Raw genomic sequence first — 24,753 nt, forward strand, 5'->3', positions numbered from 1 at the left:
GAAAGAACTGGAAACCAAAAACGGTCTCTGCTTATGGTGTAACAAGGTGCTAAGGGGCAGCATACAGCTGATGAAACATGAGTGCAACAATGGGAGGTGTGAGTGGCGCTGGGTTTTCACAACGACGATCTTATGCAAAAGCCAGGGACGTAAAATGCAGGGCACCAGCCTATTTCCCAATAATCTGGCCCAAGTCTGCTTTCAACACTGGACATACCTTACAGAATATAGTATTATACTACAAAATTACATAGTATGCCTGCAAATGTGTAATAATTACCCATTTAAGAAAGTGCTACGTGAGAACAAGGACAAAAGTTAAATCAAACGTTAATTTGATTAAATGACAAATGCGTTTAAAAAAAAAAAAATCCTGGGGCGCCTGGGTGGCGCAGTCGGTTAAGCGTCCGACTTCAGCCAGGTCACGATCTCGCGGTCCGTGAGTTCGAGCCCCGCGTCGGGCTCTGGGCTGATGGCTCAGAGCCTGGAGCCTGCTTCCGATTCTGTGTCTCCCTCTCTCTCTGCCCCTCCCCCGTTCGTGCTCTGTCTCTCTCTGTCCCAAAAATAAATAAATGTTGAAAAAAAAAATTAAAAAAAAAAATCCTAACTTGGTAGCATCTCTTTTATTTAGCTCTAAACCCTATGGTTTGTGCAAATAATCCTTACAAGTATACAAGCCATTAATGCATAAAACATATCCGTTCTCATAGACGTGCGGCCCGGATGCCTCTATTAGAAAACTGTGTGACCTCACATGAATTTTTGGATCTTTCAAATACTGAAACCACAAAGCATCTGCGCCTGTAATTTGTGGATCCATTTTAAGTCTACAGGGGTGGATGGAGCACAAAGCAAAATAATAATAACAGCCAAGAACCTGCCACAGCTTTACCACTTCACTGTGTATGCAGCACGTCCTCAAACCTGGTCAGATTAAAAGAATCACACGTGATGCTTGTGTGTTTAACTTAATTTTAATTCCACACTATTGCAGAATCAAGGGTGAAGAATAATTCTTGCCTGGGAAACCCACGTTTGGTGACACGTTTTATAGAAGGAAGCCCGGCAAGGGAAATGGTTTTGTTCAACTTATCAAACAGGCAGATTTTGTTTTGTTTGGTGATCCTGTTAATTTGCAGACAAAACAGCTGTTCGTTTAGAGAAAGAAAACTAAAAAAAAAAACAAAACAAAACAGGGAACACATGTTGTTTGCTGTGGTTAACACTTAGGAAAAAGAGAGGATAACCCATAATTGAACTGAAGAGATTACAAGCACAGCCATATTCACCTGACTTTCCCATCGGGGAATCTCTGCCCCTGCTTGAGGCTGAACCTGTTCCAGACCCCCCCTCCAGAGACCTGCTCCCAGGTGAGTCAACCCCCTGCTCTCAGGCCTACCTTACAAAAGGTGCTCTGACTGGTAGGGATCCAGAGGACAGCAGGGCCTATGTTTTCACTTCTCTCCTTAAAAAAGGAGTAATAATGGTGGGGCTTGTATAATCTCTCATTTAACGGATGGTATTTAACTTGAACAGTCCACACCTGTAGGTTCCTATCACACAGCGAGGACACGCTCTAAGACTGGTTAGGCAGCTTTTCCTGGACCCTTCAGGTGTCGAGAGAGCAAAGGCTGGATTTGAAAGGTCTGTCCAGTGAAGCCCATGTTCCCCTTTCCTGGCACTTGACCCCTAGGGCTCCCTTATTGTATGATCTTCTCCACACCAGGATGATCCTTTACTTTACCTTTTCACGCTGACCTCTGGAACATCTGAATCTCCTTCTCTTCCTAATCCAACCTACCCTCGGATACAGGCCAAGTTTTCTTTCTTTTTTTTTTTTTTTTAATGTTTATTTATTTTTGAGACAGAGCATGAACGGGGGAGAGGCAGAGAGAGAGGGAGACACAGAATCGGAAGCAGGCTCCAGGCTCCGAGCTGTCAGCCCAGAGCCTGACGAGGGGCTCGAACTCATGGACCGCGAGATCGTGACCTGAGTCGAAGTTGGACGCTTAACTGACTAAGCCACCCAGGCGCCCCATGGCCAAATTTTCTAAAAGCATCTTGACCGAAGAACACTCATGCTGAAAAACAACCCCACAGCACTTATTTCCAGAATTAGACCTGAAATCCCCAGATTTCAAATCAAAACCTTCTACTTTCCAATTTTCTGAATTCTCAATTTATCCAGTTGTATATTTATAAGCGACTTAAGGAACCAAGCATGGTGTCTTGCCTCTCAGCCACACATGACACAAAATCTGACCCTGAACAGCACTCGGTAAATATTGGCTGAATTTGCCTGAATTAACTTTGGGAAGGAATGAGATTCTTTATTACACTTGCAATTAAAAAAAAATTTATACATTTATTTTTGAGAGACAGAGAGACAGAGCACAAGTGGGGGAGGGGCAGAGAGAGAAGGAGACACGGAATCCGAAGCAGGCTCCAGGCTCCGAGCTGTCAGCACAGAGCCTGACGCGGGGCTTGAACCCACAAACCGTGAGATCATGAACTGAGCTGAAGTCGGAGATGCTTAACTGACTGAGCCACCCAGGTGCCCCTACACTTCCAATTTTTTATTCTCCCATCCCGAAGCCTTCGGTTTAAGTAAAACAATGTTGTTGTTGTTGTTGTTTTAATCTTACTTCATTCAAAAGAAAAACAGGACAATAAAATCTAAAAATTGCAATAGTTGTTGTAGGCTTCGCTGTATATTTCGAGGGGAGTATTATCCTATGTCTGCTCTATTTATAAGACTCCTAGTTCCTTAGAAGAATCTAACGGTTGGGGTAATGTAACAGTTCATTAAGGCAAGTGGCCACTTTAGGCTGTTAAATGATGAATAATTCATACAGTTAGTTTCAAGTTGTTTCCGTGATGGCAGCACTTTCTGTGTCTAGCAGAGAACAGAGGAAAGGTCCTGCTTTCCACCACAGGACCACAGAGGAAAGTAATAATTGAGCGAGTATCTGTTGTGGTCAGCAACCCTTGCGGACGAACCAGCCCAAAACACGGTAGCTTCAAACAATAAGCATTTCTTAGCTCGCACCGTTTCTGTGGGTCTGGAATCGGGGAGTGATATGGACGTTTATGAGGGCGCTGTTAAGATGTTGGCCATGGTCACACGAAGGCCCCACTTGGCTACGGGAAGCACCTCCAGCAGGTCCATTTTCGTGCCTGACAAGCCAGTGCCGGCTGTGGGCAGCAGGCTTGAGTTCCTCACCACACGTACATCTCCACGGTGCTGCCTGGGGGGTGCTGGGAAGGCGGCAGAGTCGGGGGACCCTAAGCTCACCCCGTCCCACGCTTACGACTAGATAACCACTCACGCCCAAGTCACATCCCCACGATACGGCAGCGGGCTTTACTGTAGCAAGTATGCAAGGTGGAAGTCACGGGGCTTCGCGACCTACCCTCAAAAGTCACACGCCATCATTTCTCTGATGTCCTCCTGGTTGTGGGTGTCAGCCCCGCAGAGTATAGGAAAAGACTAGGCACAGGAGTGAGTGCAAGTTCCGCTGGAAGGCAGCCGGGAGGCTAGGTAGCTACCACGTAATCATTTAGAATTTCTCACTCTTCTGTGGGTTAACTGGGCAATTCTCCACAGGGTGCTGCCGGCCAGACTACTGCAAAGAAGGCCGCAATGATGAACAAGGCCTTGCGTGCACAGCAGTAAATGGTACCACTCTCTGTTGTCTCTGCGTCTACGGACGCTGATCCCATCATGAGGCCCCACCCTCACGACCTCATCTAGCCCTAATTAGCTTCCAAAGGCCCTACCTCCAACTACCATCACCTTGGATGTTAGGGCTTCAACATATGAAATTGGGGGGGGGGGGGGGGGGGAACAGACACAAACATTCAGTGCATTGCAGTCTTCAATACATATTTGATGAAGAAATGAAAGAAAATCCTCAAATAGTACTGACCATGTTAATAAAACAACAAACAAAAAGGAAGTAAAGAAATGCAAAGATTTGAAGGGTAACTATTATGATTAGAGAAAACAGGGCATTTATGGGTACCAAGAATGGATGATTTGGGATAAAATACAGATGAAACAAATACTCAGCTTAAACCCCAAGTTTCAAACTATCTTCCCAATCAAACTGCATAAGGGGTTTTAACCAGGTACAAAAATAAAAGACTCAACTTTTACTTTATGTGCCTAATCTTGCTCTTGAACAAGGATATTGCTGAAGAAATCAGGAGGCAAAAATGACAATATTGATAACAAAACAACCAAGAGCAGGGAACACAAATTGAGAGGAACACGAGAATACGAAGGACATGGACTAGATAATTCCCCATCGAAATAATACTATTTGGGGGTGCCTGGGTGGCTCAGTCGGTTGAGCGTCCGGCTTCGGCTCAGGTCATGATCTCGCGGTTTTTGAGTTCAAGCCCCGCATCGGGCTCTGTGTCGACAGCTCAGAGCCTGGAGCCTGTTTCGGATTCTGTGTCTCCCTCTCTCTCTGACCCTCCCCCGCTCGTGCTCGGTCTCTCTCTCTCTCTCAAAAATAAATAAACATTAAAAAAAAAATTTTTTTTTAATAAAAAAGAAATACTATTTGACATGTGACATTAAACGAAGCATCAACACATACACTGTGCAGCTATACACGCAACCCGTTAGAAGAATAAATTTAACAAGTGAGTTAAATTGGTTAGCAAAAGGTCAAAATGAGGTCATGGTCATGAGTTCAGTCGGTTTCGTCTTGTCATCGGACCACAGACTGCTAACAGCTGCCTCTCCGACTCAGCCAGCTGTCTCTAAAACATCTGTGTTTTGGTCACAAGAGGGACTGAGAACATAAAGAAAAAAATTACTCATCGCTATCAGGAGAAAAATAATCAGGAAATGAGTAGCACTGTAAACGGTAACTAATAGTATTGGTTTCTGCTTATGTTTTAAAAAAAGGCATTTGGACAATGATAGATGTCAGAATACAGTGGATAAATATCTTCGTGATGCTGAACAAATAATGCCATTTCTAACTCTAAACTAAGCCATTGTTCAATAAGCAGTTAGAAATAACCAAGATAATGGTCATCCAACAAAAATAATAATATAGGAATAGAGATACTTTGGTGGAAGGATTCGTTATCAACAATGAACCCAGTTAAAGTCAGAACCTGCTGGGGCGCCTGGGTGGCTCAGTTGGTTAAGCGGCCGACTTCGGCTCAGGTCATGATCTCGAGGTTTGTGAGTTCGAGCCCCGCGTCGGGCTCTGTGCTGACAGCTAAGAGCCTGGAGCCTGTTTCAGATTCTGTGTCTCCCTCTGTCTGCCCCTCCCCTGTTCATGCTCTGTCTCTCTCTGTCTCAAAAATAAGTAAACGTTAAAAAAAATTAAAAAAACAAAAAAAAAGAACCTGCCACTGTGATTATTATGGCAATGAAACGGACTGTAGTATTACAACTTCGAAAATAATAAATTACTGTAACTTATAAACCCTGTGAGGAGACAGAAAAATTGAGGAGATAGAAAATTGTGAATATTTCTCTTGGCGTTCCTAGCAAGAAAAAAAAAAAAAAAAACATTCAATACTGCCTAAAACAAAAACATGGGAGTCAAAAAAAGGAATAAAGGAAAAGAACTATTTTCCAACAATACGGAAAAAATTCAATCCTACAAAAGAAAACTATTCTTTACTTCAAATTATAAAAGCAAACTATCAGAACACCTACAAAGCGAGAAGTGGCAGGAAGACCTTAAAACATCAATGAGGAATATTCCGGATAGTTCAGGATGCACCACTCAATAAGAAAACGCCAAACGCTGTTTAAAAGTTCTGAGTGACCATCTCTCTAACCTCCCACGGTTTCTCAAAAGCCAGTTACAGTCGTGATACACTATGAATTCTCTCAGCTGCCTACTCTCCAAGCCTATAACTTGTCTAATGCACTGCATCTTTCTAAGTCCGTTATGTTGGGACTATGGCCATTCTTCTATTTCATCCCCATGCCACTCACTCTTCACCCTTTTTCTGGCAAAAGCCCCTCTCCCCGTTCCATCTGGTTGGGATGTCAAACAGGCCACATGCCTTCAAGGCCAAGGTGGACCAGTCCCAGTCTACAAGCACTGAGTCCTTGTAGATACGGTAACTGACACACAGGTAGGCCCTGCTTTTTTGGTCCAACCAGAAATCCTCCTTGGAATTATAATGCATAATGGCAGAACCAAGCTGGGAAACCAAGCTAAGACAACACACTCCCTGGGCTACTGGCTGCCATCTTCCCTGGCCTCCTACAGGAAGCCCATCTTAGTAGGAGAAAATAAAGTGAACACACCAAAGAAAGGATAAGCAGAAAACAAGAGAGACCCCCAACAGAGAAATTGCAGGCAGCACTGAATCTCAGTGCCCATATCAAAGGACCCACTTTTTAGATGCCTTTTCAAAAAAATTCTGTAAGCTAACCACACCCCAAAATCCTTCCCATCTGTGACAGAAAATATTCTCCATGTGTAAAATGTTTAGTGGGTTTCTGTCACCTGGCAACAGAAACTGCCTAATTAACCCACCCTTACAATTTTCCCATCTTTTCTTCCTTCTAAGACTCCGCCTTATCCCCTGGATCTCATCCCTACTTGATTCCTATAGATACCTGAGCCTAGTTTTCTTTTAGTGGACATCTACCCTCCCCCCTAAGTTTAGCTTAGGCTTCTCTTGGCTTTTAAGTTAATTCCCTTTAAGAAAACACCAAAGACACAACAAAAAGCAAAGCCTTTTCTCTTTTCCTTGAATTGCCCTCAAGCTCTCTGCCTCTAGGTCCTTCCTCAAAGAGTTCACAGATGTCCTCACCATCCATTCATGTTATTCTTCCTGTAACTTCTTGCAAATTGACCTGTCCCAGGCTCTTCCACTGAAATTGTTATCATAAAGATCAACAATGACCTGTATGCCAATTACAAGACTGTTCTATTACGAAACAATACCTGTGACTTGGAAATGGGCATGAGAAGAGGTGCCTGGGTGGCTCAGTTGGTTAAGTGTCCTACTTCGGTTCAGGTCATGATCTCACGGTTTCGTGGGTTGACAGCTCAGAGCCTGGAGCCTGCTTCGGATTTTGTGTCTCCCTCTCTCTCTGCCACCCGCGCCCCCCCACTCACTCTCTGTCTCTGTCTCTCAAAAATAAATAAACGTTAAAAAAAAAAACTAAAAAAAAAAAAAAAGAAATGGGCAAGAGAGATTACTGGGTGTCTCAGCAGTGACATGCAGGTGTGGTTTTTGAGAGCCAGGGGCGGGAGGGGAAAAGATCTGATTCTACAGGGTGTATCTTCTGAGTAACTTGCGGCTGCAACTGACTGGGCTATTTTACAGCTCTGTAAGGGTAGATGATGTAGACATCGGATAGCAGTGCAAATGTTTCCTGTCCCATGCAATGCCAGTCAGATGGGTCCCCTTCGTAGCCCTGCACATGAACTCTGTGCGGAAAGGAACTTAAATCTCTTCTGGTCAATCTGAACCAGTTTTAGCTTCTTCCAGGTCACCTCATTCATTAATGAACTGAATAAAATGTTTGATGTGTGTTCATTTTGCAAGAGCCAAGCTTCTGCACTGTCAAAACTTGTACTTCAGCCTTTTGGTCTACATCACACTTGCACTTATCATTTCCTTCATGTAGAAATTAACCTGGCCTGACTTCCTGCACATGACAGCTCCCAGTTCTGTTCCTAGGTCTCTGGCCACTGCCCCTCCTCCACGGATGGATGGCGTTCTTTCACATGTTCTCCTTAAATGGTGCAATTTAGCAAGCTTCTTCTCCAGATTCTTCCCCAGAGGCATCATAAGGGTAAAATGAGAGCAAGCACTTACCAAGGTAGCTTAGCACCCTGTTAATGCTCAGTAAAAGTTAGCTGGTATTAGCATCATCAACATTGTCGGTTTTTAAGTTGCTAAAAGTATTCCACAAGCCCTCCTCTCTCCCTAGATCCCCCTTTTAAAAGAATATTTAAATGTTTATTTATTTTTGAGAGAGAGAGAGAGAGAGAGCGCAAGTGGAAAGGGGCAGAGAGAGAGGAAGACACAGAATCTGAAGCAGGCTGCAGGCTGTAGGCTCCAAGCTGTCAGCACAAAGCCTGACATGGGGCTTGAGCTCACAAAAGGTGAGATCCTGACCTGAGCCAAAGTCGGATGCTTAACCGACTGAGCCACCCAGGCGCCCCACTCTAGATCCCCCTTTAAGAACAAGTCATGTGTGCCACGTATCACAACCTCCTTAAGCGCCCAGAATACATGTTTGAGGGAGCGAGAGACCATTGGACTCTCAAAAGGTATTCATATAATCCCCTTGCGATAAAATATTTCTAATGAAAGATGTATTAAAAATGCCCCCCAAACAAGCCTTCCTCCCTGATTCCCAATCACCAGTAAGGTTCTGGTGGAAGGTCTGGGGGGGACTCCTTACCTCTGCTTCCCTCTCCCACTTGCAGATGATGGGATTTGAGACCCTTTAAGCCCAGACTCACTAGCGGCATGAGGCAGCGGGGAGGGCCACACAGTTCAATGGAAATATAATGGAAATATACTTCTATGTAATTTTAAATTCCCTGGCAGCCACATTAAAAAGTAAAACAAACAGGTAAAATTCATTTTAATAACATAGCATTTACAATTTAAAAACATACACATGGTGTTTAAGTCAGTATATACAAAATATTTCAATATGAAATGGTATGAAATTAATGTGGCATTTTATATTCTTTTTTCATGTAAATCTTTAAAATACAGTATTTATCTTACACTTCCAGAACACATTAGTTTGGACTAGCCACACTGGCAATGCTCAACGGCCACATGTGGCTAGTGGTTACCTTACTGAACAGCATCTAGTGGGGAACTGAGAATCTAGATATAGGGTCAGAGTGACAAAGCATGACTTTTTGAAATGCAAATCTACAATCCTTCCCCTTCTTTAAAAATAAATAAATACTTCCAATGACTTCCTGCAGTTATGGAGAAAAACCAATTCATTAAGAGGCTCACAAGTCAAAGGTTCTGGCCCTTTCGTACTTCTATGGACTAATGTTTGTTTAAACCACCTTAAGTCTCTGGCCTGCGCACATCATTTTAGAAGACCTCTGTGGGTAGTGAGGTGAGACAGGCAAATCATACCAGAATTGTGAGACAAATGAGAAACAACCAAGAAGCTTACTTACTCTCCAGTCCCATAGCCACAACAATCTGGGACCCAGAGGTCTGGGACCCAGAAGAACTACCCTGTGGCTTAGCCCTGGAACAAAAAACAGACTAAGACAAGAAGTGAAGCTAGACATTAGTGGGATCGTTAAGTGGTGTGGGAGCGAGTAAGGGTTGTTCTCAGGGTCGTGAAAAGTAATTTTTACAGGGTCATCATACAAATGCAAAAGCATGTGATTACTCAGAAGTGGCAGTAACGGAGGAAAACTTTAGACGCAAACTATGACGCGTCATCAATTAGCCATTCAACCGAAAAAGATGATGTGGTCAACATCATTAACAGAGTCTGAGTTCTAGCCTTTAAAAAAAAAAAAAATTAATCTAACATTCCGAATGCATAATCTCTATGTGTATCAAGAGAAGTGAAATGATATGAAAAACCTATAAGCATGCACAGAGTTCCAACTTATCCAACTCATAACTCATTACAAAACTGAACTAGAGCATACTTACTTAACAGCACAGAGGCTCCAGCAGGGAACCCAGAATCTAGATGTAGGGCCAGAGTGATAAAGCAAGAGGATGACTTTTTAAAATGCAAAGAGGAACTCTTTCATAGAATATGAATATTATTTTTCCAAAATGTATATTTTAGAAATGCCATATCCGGGCAAAAGTTAATTTCTTATCAATCCCTAATAAATGCTTTTTTTTTTTAATTAAAAAAAAGTTTTTTAACATTTATTTATTTTTGAGAGAAGGAGAGAGAGAGAGAGAGAGAGCAGAGGAGGGGCAGAGAGAGAGGGAGACACAGAATCTGAAGCAAGCTCCAGAATCTGAGCTGTCAGCACAGAGCCCAACGCCAGGCTTGAACTCATGAACCGTGAAATCAAGACCTGAGCCGACTGAGCCACCCAGGTGTCCCTTAATAAATGCTTCTAATAAGAAATATAATAGACTTAAATATTAGTGACTTTTACTTAAATTAGAAGAATTATCCTTTTACAGCATGGTTCATACTTCTTCAAGATACAAATGACTTGATATGTAATATATTGTGATGATATGGATGCAGTTTTGCTTCTCAAAACAGAAGAGTTAATATTTAGAGACTGTCCTTCCTTGGAGTGCTACCAAAAAAATTGTGTATGTATGTAAAAAATTACATATTTTTTTTTTTATTTTTTTTTCAACGTTTATTTATTTTTGGGACCGAGAGAGACAGAGCATGAACGGGGGAGGGGCAGAGAGAGAGGGAGACACAGAATCGGAAACAGGCTCCAGGCTCTGAGCCATCAGCCCAGAGCCTGACGCGGGGCTCGAACTCATGGACCGCGAGATCGTGATCTGGCTGAAGTCGGACGCTTAACCGACTGCGCCACCCAGGCGCCCCAAAAATTACATATTTTAATACAAATATTATTAACAATACACACACACACGTACACATACTTCATTAAATACTCATTTTGGATCCAAAAAGACTAAAGGAAATTTTCTAGTACATAAAAGAATACAACAAAGAAAATGTTGCCAGGTTATCTGTTGTTTCTATGAAGGATAAGGAAATGTTGCCAAGAGGCATAAGACTAATTCCTTTAAATGTTCTTAAAACACAAACAGCCACATAACCTAGAATAGGTAATTGTCTGGAAGCGTGGGATAAAATGTCTTGGACTCCAGTTTTTTAATTTTTTTTATGTTTATTTATTTTTGAGAGACAGAGAGAGAGAGAGAGAGAGAGACAGATTGTGAGCAGGGGAGGGGCAGAGAGAGAGTGAGACACAGAATCGGAAGCAGGCTCCAGGCTCTAGGCTGTCAGCACAGAACCCAATGCAGGGCTCAAACCCATGAACTGCAGGATCATGACCTGAGCTTAAGTCGGACGTTTAACTGACTGAGCCACCCAGGCACCCCCAAACTCCAGTTATTTTAAACTGAATTAATAAGGAAAGAATACCCTATACAATTATAGAAAGTAAACTAGAAAAATTACAAAAAGGATGAAAATCTTTATGAATGCTTCCTGAAAGCACCTTTTTTGTAAGAAAAAGAAGGAAAACCATATATCCTTCTTTGTTATAAGGATAAATCAGGAACAATGAAAATGTTTATCAACAGAGGACAAGGGCAACTTTTTAAGAGTTTCTAAGTTTTAGCAATGTGAATGTTTCATGTTTTCAAGACATAAAATTAATAAGGAGGGAAAAACTAAAATTGAAGATAAACAGAAGTAAAATATACCAAACGGGTAACATAAATAGGGAAAATTAATTCTACCAACTTTTAAATACATTATCTTGGGGCGCCTGGGTGCCTCAGCTGGTTAAGTGACCAGCTCTTGATTTCAGCTCAGGTCATGATCTCATGGTTCATGAGTTGGAGCCCCACATTGGGCTCTGTGGTGACAGTGTGGAGTCTGCTTGGGATTCTCTGTCTCTCTCTCTCTCTCTGCCATTCCGTCAAGCTCTCTCTCTTTCATTCTCAAAAATAAATAAATAAATAAACTTAAAAAAAAAACCACAACATTATCTGTAAATCTGTAAAGTCATAATGAGATACATTCTAAAGATAAATGGAGTGCCAAGATATCTGAAACTTTACTCAGTTGGTTTATTGATGGTTGTAGTATGATAGCATAATTAAAAAAATTTTTTTTAATGTTTATTTATTTTTGGGAGAGAGAGAGGGAGCGAGTGGGGGAGGGGCAGAGAGAGAGGGAGACACAGAATCAGAAGCAGGCTCAAGGCTCGGCGCTGTCAGCACAGAGCCCGACGTGGGGCTCGAACTCAAAAACCAGGAGATCATGACCTGAGCCGAAGTCGGACACCCAACTGACTGAGCCACCCAGGCGCCCCTGACATCCTAATTTTTTAAAAAATTTATACATATTATATATGGCAAAGCAAGTAAATATATTAGCATAGTGAGGGGCGTCTGGGTGGCTCAGTTGGTTAAGCGCCCAACTCTTGTTTTTAGCTCAGGACATGATCCCAGGGTTCATGTGTTGGAGCCCCGCATTGGGCTTTGTGCTGACAACACGGAGCCTGCTTGGGATCCTCTGTCTCCCTCTCTCTCTCTGCTCCTCCCCCACTCGCTCTCTCAGTCTCTTTCTCTCAAAATAAATAAACTTAAAAAAAAATAGTAAAGTGGATCATTAGGAACCAAGATCGTTACTACAAGAGACAAAACATAAATATTTAAGAAGTTAAAGTAAAAAAAAAAAACACCTAACGCGTGTGACCCCACAAGAATCGCTGGCTCTCAGAAGGGACTTACTTCTTGGCAATACTGCAAGATGTCTTCCTTGGTGCCGATGCACGTTTTGGTCCCCGATGGATCGGACTCCCACTTCCCATTCTGCACGTTCATGTGCATGTTCAGCTTGCCACAGAACATGGCAACCTGGGGTTCCGCAAGCAAGCCAGCATTGCCGTCAGTGGGCACCTAAAAAAAGAAGTTTAGGTTAGTTATCCAAATCCACAGCTCCGCGGATGGGGTTGGGGAAGGGTGGTACATGGCACAGAGCGGTACCAAAAATAGTTTATTCTCGCTTTCGGAGATTCCTCCAAGCAGGGATTAGCCTTGCCTTCAACGTTCCTTTGAGTGAAGTAGAATGTGTGTTACCTTTATCTCCAGCCACCTACAATATAGTGCTTTTTTCACACTGAAACACAGGAATTAACAAGACGGAGAAGAATGTATTCACTGAAAAGTGTATGCGATTCCCCACAGCAGATTTTGCCGTGCCTCTTGAAAAGGTTCTGAAAATAAAATAAGGTGTTTTTCTGAAATAAATATAATCACCCTGAAGGAAACCATATTCTCCTAATTATCTCCAACGGACTCACACAAAGAACAATGCCAAGTCCCTGCCTGATGACCAGGTCTAAGAATGAGGTTGTACAGTGCCTCCTGGAGCAGACGCCATGGTTTTGTGTGCTTATTAGCTAGCAAGTGGACATTACGATCGTTTGAACATAAAAACTACTGTAGAATTTGCCATGCACAAATGTGACTGAATATGTCAGCCATTCCAATGGTTTTCCCCAGAAGATTCTCTGGTTATCACTCTCTCAGGTCTTAAGAATAGATTAAGGGTGCTCGAGTCTCATCTCCCCAGATTTGCTATGGAAGGATGCAAACTCTCCGAGTCTTGTCAGAGTGAGTATCTGCTGTGTAGTAAGCTCTTAGTAGGTCTTGGCCATTACCACTGGAGGCAATATACCATTTGCCCAAAATAAAGGAAAAGGTTGCCCTTCTGTATTTCCAAAGCCTTCTGTGCACAGGTATTACCTTCACATAAACATTAAAAAATTTTTTTTTCATATAAATATTTTAAAAAGGGAAAATGGACGTTCTGAAACTCCAAGAAGAGAGATAACAGCAAGGGATAAAAAAATAAATAAATCCACAGGAGTAAAAGCGTTATTTGAAACCAGGGAATCAAAAGACACATTAAGCAAAGTAATTCCTCCTTTGTTAAAGCCAGCTGCTGAGGAAGCGTGTGAGACCCGTGTCGAGAAGAGTTAACTGCCACCAGAAGCCATTCATGCAGCCAAGGACTGGAGGATTCTATAATAAAGCGTATCATTTCTAAAAATTGTTCACAGGAGGGAATAAAAAACAAAATACTAAAATTGCACTGAGAGATTTCAGTTAAGAAATAGCTTCTTGACATTTCTTCCCACAGAAATGTAAAAATAGACCAAACATCTGTCCGTTCTAGTCATCTTCATATATATTTTGTCCAACCACAGCAGAAGATCTGTTGTTTAAAAAAGAAAAAAACAATCTTGCACTGAACCCAGCTGAGACCCATCACAGACCTGAGTGCAAGAGCTCCTGGCAGAATCTCTAGAATCATATTTCAGGTAACATTTTCTCCATGTCTAATTGTACTCTGTAAGGCATACCAAACAGAATTTGGCCTCGACATTGCCAGATGGAACAAAACAGCAGCTGAGGCCACGGCATCGGGTCATCAACAAGAAGAGCTGGGCCCCTTGCACACCTCCCACAATTTCTAAGCCGGAACCTGGGAGGCTCATTCTCCAACAGATGCAAAAAGCAGTCTAAGGAGAATGCTCCACCAAGTTAAGTTTCACAGCTTTCCTGACGGCATAGGAGGAAGTTCAAAACCTTGATTCTAAAAATCAGAATACAAATTTTGCCAATTTTTTTGAAGTAAGGAGGAAGATAATGACACTGCAAGAAAGGCAAACAATAATCAGGCACCTATAGGTAAGGCCCTGTATTAGAGACTATGAAGGTTATAAAGATATTTTTAATATATAAAATTTACTTATTCGTACGTAAAATATAAGCCTCGCCTTCAGGGCATGTACAATCTAGTAATGAAATCACCACTGGATTCCCCATGATACTTTACTCTGCTCCAACTCATTCCTTGTCCCCAAGATCTCCAGTCTGAGCAGAATCTTGGTAACTTATCTCTAACTGAAGAGAGAGACTATTGATCCCCCAGCACAGTTGGTAATTATTTTATTGAATGAATTTCCCCCTTGCTGGCTCAAAATTTCTCTGTACCTCAGACTCTCCACAATCTGTTCACTACAGGCTTCTACATCCTCGCCAGTAAAAGTGCCCTTCATTCTGTACCTTCTCCTCAAGAACACTTCAGGGCCACTTTCTCTCCCTGTGGCAGCCGGCCTCCAACAAGGCCCCCAAGGATCCCTGCCTCCTGGTGTTCAAGCTCTTGTCAGTGCTATCCCCTAATGCGTAGAAGTCTGTCTGTGCAACAAATAGAATATGGCAAAAAATAATATGTGACTTTCAAGGAAAGGTCAAAAAAGGCACCCCGGCGTCTTTCTTGCTCTCTGGGATCCCTCGCGTTGGGAGAAGGTCAGCTGCCATGTTGTGCTGACATTCAGGCAGCTCTACGGAGGGGCCCACGTAATGAGATGTGGAACCAAGGCCTCCGTGTCAACAGCCTACAGCCACATCAAGCCTTCATGACTGCAGTCCTGGCTGGCATGACTGAAACCTGGAGCCAGAACCACCCAGAAGACACTCCCAAATTCCTGACCCACAGAAACTGAGAGACTGAATGTTTGTTTTGTTTGTTTTTTTTTAAAATCATTAAGTTTGGGGTAACCTGCTACACAGCAGCAGATACCTAACAAGCTCTTTCTTTTCCAGCCCCACGAGGCATCCACAAATAGCCTTTGATCTCCTCTACTGAAAAAAGCAAACAACAGACAAAAAAAAAAAAAAAAAAACCCCACAAAACTTCCTCCATTCTCTTATCCTCCAGAGCAGAGGGTGAATAAAATTTCTTCTGCTGGGGGCCAGATAGTAAATATCTTACGTTTTGTGAGCCAGTCTGTGCTGTGACGACTCAACCCTCGGACAACACGCAAATGGGTGTGCCTGTTTCACAACAAAACTGCATTTACAAAGCAGGCAGTCCGCCAGATTCGGCCAATGGGCCGTCATTTCCCTGTCCCTTCTCTAGAAGAACTATCTTCCTCCCATTTCTTCCAACAAATTGTATGAGCTGGTGATTTCAACACTCACTGACACCACCTCCTCGCCTGCCCCGTAGACCCCCTGCTGTCTGCTTTACATTCCACCCATCAACTCAGATTGCCTTCTCAAAGGTTGCATAGGACCTCTGCAGAAACCAGATAGGATTTTTCTTCAGTACCTGTTGCTTTTCAACTTCTTTGCCATTGACGAATTCTTCCTTGTGAGTCTTTTCCCTCGGACTCTGTTGGAATGATCCGAGGTCTCCTTACCCCTTTGATTATCCCATTACTAACTCACAAGCCTGCAATTCCATAGCAGAAGACATTCCTAAAGACAGGGGGGCGTCGCTTCTCTCCTACCTTCCTTACAAAAGTCTTCATGATCTCTTTGAACCCCTCGCTGCAGAGAGGCGACTCTAATGCAACCACAACAGTTGTAAAGGACAGCAATTAACATTTCTTTATGAGGACCCAACACGTGCTAGGCACTGAACTAGTTCTGGGAACAAAGCGGTAAATCAGGCCAAGTCCTTGCCTTGACAACACGGTGTCCACCCACCCCAGTTGGCCTGGGACTGTGGGGTTTCCAGGATGCAAGACTTTTAAGTGCTGAAACTGGGAAAGTCCCTGGCAGGCTGAGACAACGTCATCCTACGGGACAAACACATTGAGTAGATGTGTTTCCTTTGTTCCTACCTTGACTTCTTTTTTATTTCTTCCATTCTGCACTTCGTCATCCTTCCCTCTTTCTGACTTTATAGTTGTTTTGAGGCCATCGGCGTGTGTTTGCACAAGCCCACTACCAAATGGTGGTAATCTTTCTCACATCTCAAATGAATGGATTATGGCTCTATCATATTACTGGAAAACATTTTTAATTGCCTTATGATCTCTTTCATTGAACAACGGCAGTTAAGGCCAGAAGATACGTGTTTCAGTTCCTTTTGGATTTTCCATTAGATGAGATCTAATCTTTTTTTTTTTTAATATGCATTTATTTATTTTGAGAGAGAGAAAGAGCAAGCAGGGGAGGGGCAGAGAGAGGGAGACAGAGGATCTGAAGAAGGTTCTATACTGACAGCAGAGAGCCCAATGTGGGGCTTGAACTCACAAACCACGAGATCGTGACCTGAGCCAAAGTCGGATGCTTAACTAACTGAGCCACCCACATGCCCCCAGATGAGATCTAATCTTAACTTTAAAAAATAACTATGGTGAGTCATGACCATTAACATGCTCCATTTGCTGACGGTGGACATTGTTTAATAGTTCAAACTGATTCCTCAATAATTAGGGCAAATTATTATACTAGAAATTACAAAATTGGCGGTATGTATACATCTGTTACATTTGACATTACAAGAGGCCCTTCACAAATTAATACTCAATTCACAGAAACACGTTTCTCGGGCAAAAATTCTCTCCCAAAGCAATACCAGCTGTGTACAGGATCACAGCAATTAGCTGGGAAATGCAAACAGAACAAGAAGCTTTTCTCTTCTTATCGAAGCCCACCTGCAAAGAATTCCATGTTTTAAGTAACATTTTCCTGGCTCTGTTAATTAAAAGAAGAATGACCCATAAGGATCCTCACCTGCATTAAATAATAGATTTAAGAAACAAAGCCCGGCTGCCAAAAGCAGTCCCCTCTCTGGCATCCAGCCAGAGGGAAACCATCGCCAGCCAAGATGATCACACAGGAGAGAATACTGAGCCATCATCTAAGGGCCTGACAGTTTTACTCAAATCCCTTTTTCTGAATGAAGCCTTAAAAAGTGGCTTATTAAATTATACACAACGCCCAATTCAGGACCTGTTAACATGGGCAGTCTTAAAACTGAAATCATCTGGTCCTAGAGGAAGTCATTTGCTGCCAGTGAAAATGCATATTCTGTCAAAGTCATCCTAAAAATAAATATTCCTCCTTTTGGGGTGCCTGGGTGGTTTAGTCGGTGAAGTGTCCAACGCTTGGTTTTGGCTCAAGTCATGATCTCAAGGTCTGTGGGTGCAAGCCACATGTCGGGCTCTGCACTGATGTGCAGAGCCTGCTTGGGGTTCTCTCTCTCTCCTCCCCCCTCTCTCTCTGCCCCTCCCCTGCATGTGCACACACTCTTCTCTCAAAGTAAATAAACAATTAATTAATTAAAAAAAAAACTTTACTCCTTTAAACAGAAAAGAAATACAAAATTCTAGTAGATGGGAAATACAGCCACTTAAATAATGATTATATTTTAATTTTGTTTTCATTTGAACACTAAGGTAACTTAAGGTTACTTTGTGGAAATCCAAGGTAACACCTACAAGACTGGAACCCTGGCATAATTGGCCATTCGTGGTGCACGCATTTCTGAGAGACTGAAAATGAAGATAATTCTTGTAAATGGAATGACTTTCCACTGACATCATAAGACCAGAGACGCTTTCCCATGGGAAAACAGTGTTCAGTGACAATGAACAAAATAACTGGCTAAAACAAAGGTGCATCCACACGCTGCCGCAAAAGCAACAGCCTGTCACAGAATGTCTGAACGACAGAGACCTAACGACCTAAAAATGCTGTAAATCTTTTAAAAACAATCCTTGGCTACCAGAAAAATACTGTAGGGCCTTAATATATAGGATACTGAAGTGAAAATGGACTTTCAAAGCAAGTTAGCTAGAAAAGGGGTTTAAAAGGGCTTACAGGGAAATTAAACAGAGAGAAACATATTTACCTAGTTTAGCCCATCGGTGGAGGTGAACCTGGAAACCTACACCAAGAACTGATGGACATTGCAAGGGCAAAGCCAGCTTCTCCAACAAGGTCCCCTGCAGTCTTTCACACCGGGTGTTCCCTTTCCCAAAAAAGTCTCTCTCTTTATTATCATCAAGGAGATCAAAATTCCTTATAGAGCTGGCTTGGCAGACATGCTCCCACGCAGTCCTGACTGAAAGGGGAAGGGAACAAGGAACGCTCTGTTTTGCTGGCTGAAAAGTCCTGCTTGGCAAGGAGAGGGCAGGGATCCATAGCTTAGTTGCATCCGTGGATTTATGTAATTTTAGGGGTTGTGGCTAATGAAAACCATCTGGTTTCTGCATTTAAACGGACTTCTCACTGGTCTGAATGGCCAGCCTCATACCGTCCTATTTAATCAGTTCACGATTTCCCCCGGGGCCCCGGATTCTTGTACAGTATCTTTTTAAAAGCACACAGCGACACCATTTCTCTCACATGCAAGGTTTCCTCACGTAAACACAGTTTTCCCTTAACCTGGGCATAACTCAATTACACCCCACAAAATTACTTTAAGTTTACCTTTAAAACATTCAGATTTTTCCATGTTCAATGTAATTATAACTGTTCCCTGGAATCACAATGGAGGGGATGTGAGAGTGAACCCCTTTCAAGGGAAATGCAGTGCGTTTACACTTAACATAAACAAATTCGCATTCTCCAAAGGAAAAGACTATTCCCTTGAAATGCCCCCCCCCCAAAATCATAAGCAGAACCATAACATCCGCAATTGCCCATTTTGTGTCTGAAAGAGGGCAACGGGACATTGAAATTAAGATTCCTAGAACTGAAGAATCTGTAAAATCACCCATTCCAATTCTAAAGAGAAGGAAAAGGCTCTGATAAGGATTCATCTAAGGCCACAGTGTCACGAAGACCAAAGGGTGGGGGTTGGGCCTACTCCATCAAGGTTTTGTTTACATGACTAGGATGATTCTCAAATTAAAACTGAAAATTGAAATTTTCCTAGCTTTTGCCCCCTGTGTGTGGGTGCATGTATTTGCCGAAGGAAAGAACGGAGAGGCCAGTCAACGCATACAGAAAAACGAAATGTGATTATAGAAACTGTACACAGTTTTGATCTACCTGTGTGGAGAGTAGACGAATTCATTACACCCACCGTCTGCTGCACAATTATTTCAGATCTCCAGTTTCAGGCTAACAATGATTTGCCACAAGACAGAAAAGATTCTTTCTGAGAACTAATCTGCAGATTTCACTCCTTGAAATTTGACTTTTTTTTTTTTTTTTTTTTAAGTAGGCTTCATGCCCAGCTCAGAGTCCAACACAGGGCTTAAACTCATGACCCTGATGTAAGACCTGAGCCGAGATCAAGAGTCAGACGCTTAAAAGACGGAGCCACCCAGGCACCCCAAAATCTGACATTCTTTTTGGAACACTGTTGACCTGGCTTCAAATGACAAGTTATCCCTCTTTGATGAGTACATCGTCTCTGTTGATATGGATAAAGTTAGTTCTCATATAGGGACCCACACAATGGAGACCACCCCAGTGGCTGGGGCCCACAGCACAAATCTAAACCTAAATCAGCCGGCACTTAAGGGAAAACACCTGTCCGGGAATTTTAACGTACAGCATTCACAATGTGCCAACTAAGCTTTAGCTAGTTTACTTCACCTTCGAAAAGAGGACCTGCTAGCTTTATAAGGAAATTTCCCACTTCGGCCAATTATGCCTGTTTCCGGATTGCCTCTTCTAAAGCTCTTTAAAACTCTTTCTTTCCCCAAATCCCTGGGAACACAATGCTCCCCCAATTCATGGGCTCTTTTCTTTTGAAGGACATCAAACTCATAACCTAAAATGTTTTAGTTTTGTCATTTGACAATATCAAGCTTTTCTCTCTGCCCAAAAGACGGATATTCTAAACCAGGCCCCAAGCCCCTTCCATTTCATAGCAAGTCCAGTAAATAATTCTTGCTGCTTGTGGCCAGTATTAGGAGCTCTCTCAACAGAAACCTTTGTTATTCAGTACCCACGAAATTAAATTATCAACATTTAAAGCATGAATTTTAGGCAGGCCCAAGAAAGAGTGATGTCCATTGTCTAGAACAGCTACAATACTGGAATTAAAAAAAAAGTAGCGCTTCATAGATGGCAATCAAACTATATGCCTAAAACATAACTATCTAATTAATGCCCATTTAGTCCTAAACAGTAAATGCTTTTTCTTTTAATTTTTTTTTTCAATGTTTTTTATTTATTTTTGGGACAGAGAGAAACAGAGCATGAACGGGGGAGGGGCAGAGAGAGAGGGAGACACAGAATCGGAAACAGGCTCCAGGCTCCAGGCTCCGAGCCATCAGCCCAGAGCCTGACGCAGGGCTCGAACTCAAGGACTGCGAGATCGTGACCTGGCTGAAGTTGGACGCTTAACCGACTGCACCACCCAGGCGCCCCAGTAAATGTTTTATATTTGATATGTAGTATATTTAGACTGCATGCTTACATATACCATATAGATCATATATACTATGCCCTATATTTGTCTAATGTACTTACATTGGTAATAGTCAAAAAAATTTTTTTTAATTTTTTAAAAATGTTTTTATTTATTTTTGAGACACAGAGAGACAGAGCATGAGCAGGGGAGGGGCAGGGAGAGAGGGAGACACAGAATCTGCAGCAGGCTCCAGGCTCTGAGCTGTCAGCACAGAGCCCAACGCGGGGCTTAAACCCACGGACTGTGACATCATGACCTGAGCTGAAGTCGGAACCTTAACTGACTGAGCCACCCAGGTGCCCCTCAAAAATTCTTTTTAAGGTCATTTTGATGTAGAAATCGTTTATCCCTTTAATTCAGTCTTTCCTTGTAAGTTTCACTGCTATGTTTTATATAGTCGCCCAACAAAAAACACACAGTTATCACATCTTTATACTATTTTCACTCAGCATTGCTGTCTTATCAGCCTTGACCTTGTGAACCGGGAGATAGGAAAAGGGGAAGGGGCAAAAATCAAAGCATCTACTTAGGCCTTTCCTTTCATGATCTCATTTGACTGAGAAAAACCGAGATAGTCCCTTTCACATCTGCTTAAATAATCAGAAAAGCTCAAAACCTGCCTCGGAGTCTAATCAAGTCTGTTACTCTACAGCCTATGCTTGCTTTTCTTCATACTAAGCCAGCTGGCATCCCTTCTACTAGTTCTCAAAGCCTTTTTTATTTTTAAATCTTGAATATTATTTTCAAACAACTTTTTCCCACGATGGCAGTAATATTTTGTGGTTCTTTGTTACCGGCTTTTTACAATATTATTCTTCGAGGACATAAAAGGGGGGAGCAAATCCACAGTGTAAGTGTTTAATCTGCATTTCTTAAATTTAAATTACTAGAACCTAGCGTAATGTTTGGAATCTCCCTTGAAATGCAAATGAAAACTTCCTCCTAAATTTGTTCTTTCCTTAAGTCGGAAGCAGCCAACTGAATCTACAAAGCAGGGGCCCAGAATCCCCAAGATTCCAACTGTTAACGTATGCGCATCCATCCTTACCTTACTTCATCTATATTTTCAGGGATATATGCATATCCCTGTATATAAACATACTATCCAGCTAGCTAGGGATAGCAGTAAATACGCATGCACACACACGTGGTTTACTGATGGAGATCAATTAAAGGAAATTTCACATGACAGTGCTTCGTTAAATTCTCATTCTAGACTTAATGCATTTAAGTCCTATTGCTAACCAGCTGGAAGACCTTGAAACTGGGCTTCTCATAGATGCTGGTTTGAATGACACTCATTGTGAAGAAATTTGATGATAACAAATGGACAGTTTTCCAGTATAATTTCTACTAGTTCTGACAGCTAGGGCACATGAGCGTTCAGTACATAATGCAACACAGAACATTTAAATTCTATTACTCCTCTTCATTGTATTAAAAAAATTTTTTTTTTAATGTTTTACTTATTTTTGAGACAGAGAGAGAGTGGGGGAGGGGCAGAAAGAGAGGAGACACAGAATCAGAAGCAGGCTCCAGTCTCTGAACTGTCAGCACAGATCTTGACTCGGGGCTTGAACTCATGAACCTCAAAATGTCAGATGCTTAACTGACTGAGCCACCTGGGTGCCCCGGTTTTGTTTTGTTTTTTAATTTTTTTAATGTTCATTTCTTTTTGAGAGAGAGAGAGAGAGAGAGAGTACGCCTCTCCATTTTTGACACAAGAACAATTCTATACATGTTCAATTTCCTAAGTTTTACTATTTTCTACCAAATCTGTCCAAACTCAGCCAAGATCAGTGGACCCATAGGCCCGAGCTACATTAAAACGGTTATTATTTTAAGCCACTGAATTTTGGGGTGGGTTGTGGCTTTGCACCATTATTGTTGCAACAGAAACTTATACAGGCATGTATTTGATAGTACATTCTAAGTAATAGAATCAGGGCTCAAAATTATTTCAGAAGGTAGAAACTTTTTCAAACTGAATTTTTTAAGTATATACAATATCCTGTATTTTTGCTTGAAATAATTCTTTGAAGTAAGTGCAGGACAGGAAAGGCACAGCTGGGGAGCAGTTCTGCAAGAAAAACTTCCAAAGGTTTTAAGACATGAAAATGAAAGGTGGGGGGGGGTGCGGGGGAACAAGCTAACTCACTTTTTTTTATGTTTTACAAATACAAGGCTCCGGATGATCATGGCAAATCTTGCTGTGCCAATTCACATCTACAAGGACATATTCACATTTTTAGACAAACATTAAAAAAAATTTTTTAAAAAGATTCCTCCAAAGGGTGTGCAATTGAATAAAGGACACCTCATTTAAAACTGAGTCGGAAGGCCAGAAAGGAGAGGTCTAACCAACACACTATGGATAGTCTTCAATTGCAGACGGACAGGAAGAGAGGAACCTCGCATGCCCAACAGGAAAAAGCTTACTTTGCTACCCCAGCAGGAGGAGGAATTTCTCCTTGCCTAGCAACAAGCGCAGCCAATAAGAAAATTCCCCAGCTCAGCCACTGAGAAACCACCACTCTGAACTCTTGCTTTCCTTCGAAGGACTTTTACTCAAAGCAGCCCCTCCCAACTTCCCCCTTTTCTCTATATGAAGTAACAGTTCCCGTCCTTTGATCTCCTTTGGTTTGCCACAGCTTGTGTGTCCCAAGATGCAATTCCTCTGCTATTCCCAAATGAACCCATTTTGCTGGTTTAGTTTTAAAGTTGACAAGGGAAACAAAATTTTATTCGGGAACTTTATTTTCTTTTATAATTTTTAAAATATTTTTCTGAGAGAGAGAGAGAGGGAGAGAGAGAGAGAGCGCACAGGAGAGGAGCAGAGAGCAAGGGAGAGATAATCCCAAACAGTCTCTGAGCTGTCAGTGCAGAACCTTACAGGAGCTTGAACTCACAAACCACGAGATCATGACCTGAGCCGAAACCAAGAGTCAGATGCTTAACCCACTGAGCCACCCAGGTGCCCCAATCGGACAACTTTTTTTTTAATTTATTTTTTTTAATGTGTATTTATATTTGAGAGAGAGGGGAGAGGGAGAGAGAACACGTGAGCAGGGAAGGGGCAGAGAGAGAGACAGAGACAGAATCTGAAGCAGACTCTAAGCTCTGAGCTGTCAGCACAGAGCCCGACACGGGGCTCGAACTCATGACCTGTGAGATCATGACCTGAGACGAAGCTGGCTGCTCAACCGACCGAGCCATCCAGGCGCCCCCCCAATCAGGCAACTTTAGAGAAAATAAGAAAAGATAAACCTGGAAGCCAACATCTGAAGGAACATCACAAGGACAAGTCTATCAATATGACAACAGTGATGGAGAGTGGCTGAGAAGGGACATCAAGCAGACGGCGAGCACCTCATCACGGAGCCACTCAGGTGGACGGAAAACCATCTGTCAGAGTTTCAGAGGAGGCTGCTCCATGGGGTGGGAAGGTGGAAGAGGTCAGAAGTTTTCAGAAGGTTAAAGCAGTAGGATCTTGTGCTCAAACAAAATTCTGTGTGAACCCCTCGTAGCTGGGCACCTCCCCCTCTAAATCTGGATTTCAGCTTCACACAGCTTGTGGAACACTGGTCTCTCCCCAGATTTGCTTTTCTGCTGTCTTTCCTGTTGTTAGCCTATGGGCCTTACTACCCTGTACCCTCGAACACCTTTGCTCCCTTCTGGTACCACATACTTAACACAGGTCTCAAGAAAATGACTATACTGTTGAGTACCCTGAACCGGTTAAGGGTGAACACCAGCTGTTTGAATGGAAGATACTCGATTTTTCATTTGATTTCACTGTAATTAATGTAAATTAAAAATTTTTCAAACCCAATGAGTCCTATTATTGAGAAACTTCTAAGGATGTTTACAACTTGAATAAGCAAATC

At 42.3% G+C, this 24,753-nt stretch overlaps 1 protein-coding gene across 6 annotated transcripts in view; it reads right to left on the reverse strand.

Moving 5' to 3' along the window:
- APP (amyloid beta precursor protein) overlaps positions 1-24,753 on the reverse strand; it is a 276,131-nt gene that overhangs the window by 200,792 nt on the left and 50,586 nt on the right. For all 6 annotated transcript variants that reach the window (XM_047876433.1, XM_047876432.1, XM_047876431.1 and 3 more), the window contains exon 2: positions 12,421-12,588. In XM_047876433.1, the coding sequence (XP_047732389.1) occupies positions 12,421-12,588 (168 nt within the window). The remainder of the gene's footprint in view (positions 1-12,420; positions 12,589-24,753) is intronic.

The sequence above is a fragment of the Prionailurus viverrinus genome, chromosome C2 (assembly GCF_022837055.1).
Source record: "Prionailurus viverrinus isolate Anna chromosome C2, UM_Priviv_1.0, whole genome shotgun sequence".
Lineage (NCBI taxonomy): Eukaryota > Metazoa > Chordata > Mammalia > Carnivora > Felidae > Prionailurus > Prionailurus viverrinus.